The 8,095-nt window shown below is 31.9% G+C and overlaps 1 protein-coding gene across 1 annotated transcript; it reads left to right on the top strand.

Annotated features, from left to right (window-relative positions):
* Window positions 1-564: 564 nt before the first annotated feature.
* On the top strand, window positions 565-7,754 carry LOC141593984 (gibberellin 2-beta-dioxygenase 8-like). The gene is made up of 3 exons (XM_074414199.1): window positions 565-1,276; window positions 6,168-6,492; window positions 7,114-7,754. The coding sequence occupies exons 1-3, from the start codon at window positions 801-803 to the stop codon at window positions 7,348-7,350; spliced, it is 1,038 nt and encodes a 345-aa protein (XP_074270300.1). The 5' UTR covers window positions 565-800; the 3' UTR covers window positions 7,351-7,754.
* Window positions 7,755-8,095: the final 341 nt, after the last annotated feature.

Here is an 8,095-nt window from a genome sequence, read left to right on the forward strand (position 1 = left end):
AGAGCCTTAATGGTTTGTAAATGGCATACTCCGTATGAAACAATTAATTGAACTCCAATCTACGATTTTCAAATACTGCTCCTTCAGCATATTCACTTACTAGATTGTAAAAAAACGAATTTGTAAACCATTTACACATAAATACAATAACCTATTAACCTAACACACTAATTATCAAACACTTCTACTAATTCTGCTAATTAAATTATAGTAGTCAAATTAAACAAATCAATCAAATTGATCATATAATCTGCTTGACCAATTTATTTCTACAATATAAAATTAACTCGAACCCGACTTATTTAACACATTAATTAATACCACAACCTACCTTTAATTAGGTCTTAACGTGTTGCAGTCGCGTAATGGGAGTGACATAAATATATGGACGGCTGTTGAGGCTGTCCAAACATGTCCCATATACTATTTTGATATTCCTAGGTTGGCTTAATTATTTTTAGCAGTTGGACCGCAACAAAAAAATATCATTTTCCAACATTATTTTTACAAGTCGGCCTACATTTTTAGGCCCATAAATATTTACTTTTTTTTTTTTTATTTGTCCTTGGCCCGCAAGTTACTCAACCTACATTTTTTCACTAAAATAATATAACCCCTAAGAATATTGGACAACTACTATATATATAGCCATACCATGACCTTAAAATTCAAGCCATAATAATATTCCTCTACTAAAACAAATCAATTCATATTATCAATATAGTTATTGTGTTATTAATTCACTATTCAATTTCTACATTTCGTGTTTTTCAGGAACGTGAGTGATCTGATCTATAAGTATGGATATTAATCTAAGTCGATCAGAACCACCTTTTGAACAGGTATACAAAAACCTATTCCTTGGCCTGAAAAACAACACCCATCAGCATGACCAGGTCCAGACAACAGCGATAGAATCAAAAGATCTACCGCTGGTGGATCTGGCACGGTTGGTGGGTGGAAGCGAGGAAGCCAGAGAGAGCTGTAAGAGAGAAATCGCGAAGGCGTCCAAGGAGTGGGGATTCTTCCAAGTGGTGAATCATGGGATTCCGAGTTATATATTAGAGGAGATGACTCGAGAGCAGAAGAAAGTGTTTAGGGAGCCATTTAAGAAGAAAATGAGTGACAATTGTATGAATATGAGCCTTTCTCCTGGTACTTACCGTTGGGGGACACCTTCAGCTAAGTGTCTTACGCAATTGTCTTGGTCTGAAGCCTTCCACATTCCCTTGACAGACATTTCTAGTTCTAAAACACACCACGTCAACAATCTCAGGTATGTTTTTATATTTGTTTTCCCGTCAATTATAGAATAAGAACATTTTATAAAGTGAGACGGTCATTTATTTGTTAAAATTCTTATTTATTCTTATAATCAATATGATTGAGTGATTTTATATACTATAAAAGTCATTTCGGTGTAAAGGAAGTCACAACATCAAATTATCTTACAAACAAAGTTTCAAATTATGGCATTTTAGGTCATTTGTTTGGATTTATGTTCCTAAATATAACTTTTTTTTTAGCATAAAAGAAGTTACAACAATAGTTTCAACTCAAAACCACAATGTAATTAATGCATATATTAAGAAATTTTTTTCATATTTAGTTCCTTAAATATAACGAAATGGGTTATATATATATATCAAAACCCAATTTAAAATGTGTGTCTCGAATTTCACATACTTAATGGGATTAGAAAAGTTGGCTCACATGGTGATTGTTAAATGGTCTCAAACTGCTGAACAGCACATATTAGGGCAATGATGCTGTAATCGAGTGTCGGTATTAAAGAATAACACCTACGGAGTAAATTTAGTCTTTCTTTTAAACTAATAATACTACTCCTTCTCGGTCAACAATTTACACTTGCTTTATTTTTCTCTTACAAAATAAAGTAATTGTAAACTATTCACCGAGCCAGATGAATGAGTAGCTATTTAATGTTTTATATATTATAGTTTCATCATTTTCATCTCAAATCTCAATGCTAATTAAGTAATTATGATTTTAAGAACGGAGTGGTAATCAGGCGGCTCATAACATGGCCCATTATACATTTTTAGATTTCTCGACAAGGGTCAAGGTTTATATGTGCTCGAAGCCTAAACCTGTTGTTTTGTCTATTGATTTCATTTCGTAATTCACGTAATAGTAAAACGACTTTTTTTGTAAAAAAAAAATGATTTTAAGATAATTAATAAGTTATTTTCTTAAACTTAACTAGTCTAAACTCACTCTCTACGAGTATTGAAGCTTAAACCCAATATATCTATATAGAACTGAGAATATGAAACTATTTTAAATGAACGAATATTATTATTTTATGTGTCAAATAATTTCATAATAAATTGTCTTCTGATAATTGACCAAAACACCTATGAAATTATGAATTAAGAGCCATGAGAATTGATTTACCCATAACAGAAATTACTATGTGTCAAATAATTTCATAATAAGTTTTTTTCTTGGTTACAACAACAAATATGATAACGGTTTTTCTTACCTATGCCCACTGGGCATAGGATAAGAAATCAAAAAAAGGAAAGAATTAAATATGTTTCTTGTAAATAGAAGTAAAAGTGATGAGATATTATAATTTCCCATAAAAATAGCATTTAATTCTTTTTTATTTTAGTTTCTTATCCTATATCTAGTGGGCATAGGTTAGAAAAATTCATATAACAATGCAACCAATAAAAATTAAAGAAAAGAGCATTAATTAGCAATATCCCTAAGGTGGGCAAACTATGAAACGTGGTATACTTCAAGTACAAAGACAACCAAACTAATTAACACTTTATTTGTTATGTTTTGTTGACTATTCCTCATGTTTGTATGACTTAAGCTTAGTTTTGTCCATGATGTAGGGAACATATGTAATAGGAAGTATAATTAATATTAACATGACATTGAACATGACATTAGTAGATTGATTAGTTCAATTAAATGGAGACTTTAATAGACAATGCACACTTTTTGAGTATGCGATTTAGTCCGGATTCGAGCTGATTAGGTCCACTAAGATAGTAAATCCCTACATTCTCGCGATTCAAACACGAAACATCTGATTAAGTTAGAACAACTCTTTAGTAGGAGTTGATTTAAGTGCTTATGGGTATTGAGTAACAATTATAGAATAAAGGATTTCACACCATAAGACAATCCTTCGTATTCATATATTGCTATACAGAAGTATAATTGATATTGTATAGTATGCGGCTGTCTTACGCAATAATTCTTGCATTTTTTAAAAGCTTGGAAAGTAAAATAATAATCCCTCCGTTCAGGTTAATTGTTATCCTTTTGTTTCGGCACAAAGACCAAGAAAAGAGGAGATGGCTAATTACTAAATGACAAGTGGAACAAATTGAGTGTGAATGATCAAATTGTTTATCAAGTTCATTCTTAAACTAGAAACAACAATAATTGGCCGAGACATTATAAAATGGAATATGGTATCAAATGACGAGACGGAGGAAGTATTTTCTTAATAGTCAATTAATTATGATGTAAGACATAGATTAGGGACGGTAAATAAGTCCGGATGGAGGCAGTGGCGGAACCAGGATTTGAACTCAGGGGGGGCGAAAAATTTTAGGGGGGGCGAACGACTAATTTTATAAGGCACCCCCGAAAAAAATCGAAAAATTTAACTAAAAACTTCGAAAATTTCATCCGCCAGGGGGGCGACCGCCCCTGCTAGCCCCCCCTAACTCCACCACTGGATGGAGGTGGTACGTAGTATATTTTATATTCACAACTTCACAAGTTCACATGCATGTTGGTTGGACGGTAAATGAAAGGACGTACTAAGATTCACATACAATTGTTGCTTGGCTTATTAATTTGGGTGATAAATCAAAGAACGTGGTAGTTCTATAGCCTTTGGTTAGGGTTTGTACTACGTATAATATAAACCTTTGGTTAGGTTGTAGTACATATTACATATACTCCGTTGTGGAGCTAGGACTTACCGTTAGAGTACCGAGAAATGCGAGAAATGCGTGCTCTAGAAAGTGTTTACGTAGGTGAAGTTGCATGCATAAGTTTTGCATCAAAATCTCGATTTGACTTTATATTAAGATTACTAAATTACATTCATGAAAGACATCATTTTGATCATATTCTTTTGTACTAGCATATATAAGTATAACAACGTGGTTGAAAATGCGTGCTCTAGAAAGTGTTTACGTAGGTGAAGTTGCATGCATAAGTTTTGCATCTAACTTATGTTGACACATGCAAGACACATCCCCATTTATTAAAAATCTTATTTGACAAGACAACAGCTTGTTTGAACCTCACGTGATGTTCTCAAACTACACTACACAAGATTTTTTGTCCACGTGTTCTCTTTTGGACCCCTTTCTGAAAAAAAAAAAAAAAAAAAAATTAAAAATTATTTACATCATATTTTCTTGACATAGTTGTTAAAAATATAAAATATTCGGAGTAAAAATATTTTATCTAAATAATGATCGATTTTATAAGCTATTAAAAATGGTGTTCGATATATTTATAAGGGCTTGATAACCTAATTACTAGTGATCTATTCATATAAATACAATTTGTTGCGTACTAATATAAATACATTACTAATCCAGCCCAATTTAAATTCAAGATGTGAGTAAGGTGACAGTAATCCCAAAAAAATTCAATTATGTAATTGTTCATTTACTCTAAAAGTAAAAGTTGTTAGTCCTAGTTATATAGGTTGTTTTAACATGTGCTCTTAAAGGTACACGTTAATCACCTAACTATGAAAAGATTCACAAGATATTAGTCACAACAAATGTAATAAAGTAAACTAGGAAAAAGTCAAAAATTTCAGCTAAAAGCTTTAATTTTTCCATACAACGCGCATAATTGACCCGAACTACATCACCCAAATGTGACTTGAAACCCGAGTTGACTCGACTCCACCCGAAAATGACCTAAGCTTTCTTAACCCATAACTGACCCAACTCGAAAATGACCCGATCTGAAACCATCCAACCCAAATATGACTCGCCAAAACATAACTCTAATTGAACCGAAAAGACTTAAAATGACTTTTTCTCTCTTATTCATTGAGCCGAAATGACCCGACCAACAAACCAGAAATGACCCGAAATCAATGAGAAACGACCTAAATTGACATGACCCGAATTGACCTGACTCGATTAACCCTTTTGCCAGCTCTAGTCATGAAAGACATTTTGATCATTGTCGATCAAAATCTTAATTTGACTTTATATTAAGATTCCATATTAAGTTAGACTCATGAAAGACATTTAAATCATTTTCGGTTTCCATCAAAATCCCGATTTGACTTTATATTAAGATTTACTAAATTACATTCATGAAAGACATCATTTTGATCATATTCTTTTGTACTAGCATATATGTATAACAACGTTGTTGAAAATGCGTGCTCTAGAAAGTGTTTACGTAGGAGAAGTTGCATGCATAAGTTTTGCATCTAACTTATGTTGACACATGCAAGACACATCCCCACTTATTAAAAATCTTATTTGACAAGACAACAGCTTGTTTGAACCTAAAAATTTTTTTTTAAAAATTATTTACATCATATTTTCTTGACATCGTTGTTAAAAATATAAAATATTCGGAGTAAAAATATTTTATCTAAATTATGATCGATTTTATAAGCTATTGAAAATGGTGTTCGATATATTTATAAGGGTTTAATAACCTAATTACGAGTGATCTATTCATATAAATACAATTTGTTGCGTACTAATATAAATACATTACTAATCCAGCCCAATTTAAATTCAAGACGTGAGTAAGGTGACATTAATCCCAAAAAATTCAATTATGTAATTGTTTATTTACTCTAAAAGTAAAAGTTGTTAGATACCGAAGTCCTTGTTATATAGGTTGTTTTAACCTGTGTCTCTAGAGACACACGTTAATCACCTAATTGTGAAAAGATTCACAAGATATTCAAGTATATTCTCATTTTAGCTATAATAAAGAAAACAACTTGTTAATCTGATCACGTTAAGGTTATTAATGTGTATTATTAGGGTTTTTTTATATTAGAAAACCCTTATACACTTCTCCATAATTCTTTAGATGAAATAATTTTTTTTCATAGGTTTTTGTAAGCAACATCTTTTTGTAGCTAATTTTTTTTTTTTTTTTTTTTTTTTTTGCAGTTCAACAGTGACACAATTTGCTACAACAGTATCGGAATTAGCCGATAAATTAGCAAACATTTTGGCAGAAAATTTAGGTCATAAAGGATCATCATTTCTAAAAGAAATTTGTTTGCCAAGCACTTGTTACCTAAGAATGAATAGATACCCTCAATGTCCTAAATATTCGGATGTTTTCGGTTTGATGCCACATACCGATAGTGATTTTCTTACAATTTTGTATCAAGATCAAGTCGGAGGATTACAATTAGTTAAAGACGGAAGATGGATCGAGGTTAAGCCTAATCCCGATGCTCTAATCGTCAATATCGGTGACTTACTTCAGGTAATTTATAGTCCTCTTAAAAAGCACATTTTCTTAATAGGGTTACATACTCGAAATCTTTTTTTTTTTGGAAGAAGGCTTACATACTCGAAATCTAGAATGCATGGTTTCAACCCTGTTCTTGAAGAGGCTTAAACCTAAGGCTCTAAAAATTTTCACCCATGTTTTTATTTAACCACTAAATACCGCTTTTGCAAACGGTACATATATTTTAATCCAAGTTGTATGATGAGCGAATCCGCAACAACTACTTTCACGCACTAGCTAAATCCCCGGGTATATGTGATAGATTGTAAACCACGTATATGAGATCAACCACCTTTTTTTTTACCAAGATTACAGATGCGAAATCTAAAATGCATAGTCTCAATTTCGCTCTTATATATAAGGGAATGATAATGCCACTACTCTTTTTGTTAATGGCACAACATTACAAGGTAAATTCAAAGGACATGTTACTATTCACCGTCTCACAAAAACGAGTGGCATTAGTAATTTTAGAGTGGCATTATGCCTTCCCTATATATAGGGGCTTAAACCATGCAAAAACCCTAAAAACTAATTTTCACCCAAATTTTAACCACTAAACTCGGTTTTATTGTCTGTACATTATATTTTCAGGCATGGAGCAATGGAGTTTACAAAAGTGTGGAGCATCGAGTGGTAGCAAACCCTAAAGTAGAGAGGCTTTCAGTTGCATATTTCTTATGTCCATCTTATGATGCAATTATACAAAGCTTCAATGATGCACCGCTTTATAAGAAGTTTAGTTTTAGAGAATATCGTCAACAAGTTCAAGCCGATGTTACTCAACTTGGTTACAAGATTGGTCTTCCTCGTTTCCTTACATGCGGTTAATCATATCATCGCTACGATTTAACCAGTGGCGAAGCCAATTCAAGATAATGCGAATTAGTAATGACATAAAGTAAATTTTAAAAAAAAAATCCAAAAATTTTAACTAAAAAGCTTCAATATTTTCAATGTCCAGCCAGGACGAACATCCTTACTAGTTATTTTATTATTATATATACAGTCCATAATAAATAAGCTAGGTTTCAAGATATGAGGATATATCTCATGTGATAATTACATATTTGAGTGTTATCATGATTATGATGTATTAGTATGTGTAAGCTAAGTACTAGAGAGTAAACAACATATAATATATGTATAATGTATTGATCTCCTAAAAGATGATAATTCGAGTTAATATGAAATATAGTTTTTTAAACTTCGATTAATGATAATATACCGTCGAGTTTTTATTAATTCCCTTATTTCTACTCTACTCATATTATTCGAATTGTTTCAATTTAATTTTAATTTGAACATATCTTGTGTGGCTAACTAGCTATATTCCTTCGAAATTGTGATGGTGAAATCCACCCCACACTTGCTTAACCTTGTTCACATTGTCTATAATTTGGTTCAGAAAAGAACATAAATAGAGGCAGTTCAATTCAATAAATTGACGAAAGTATTAGTGATTTATTCTTAGTCCAAATGACTTAATCCTATTCGAAACGATTAGCTCTCCTAAGTCCTAACAATCAACCCCGCCACTTATAGACCTAACAAATTAGCCATTTCTATTCGATCA

Source organism: Silene latifolia, chromosome 8 (genome assembly GCF_048544455.1).
Source record: "Silene latifolia isolate original U9 population chromosome 8, ASM4854445v1, whole genome shotgun sequence".
Classification (NCBI taxonomy): domain Eukaryota; kingdom Viridiplantae; phylum Streptophyta; class Magnoliopsida; order Caryophyllales; family Caryophyllaceae; genus Silene; species Silene latifolia.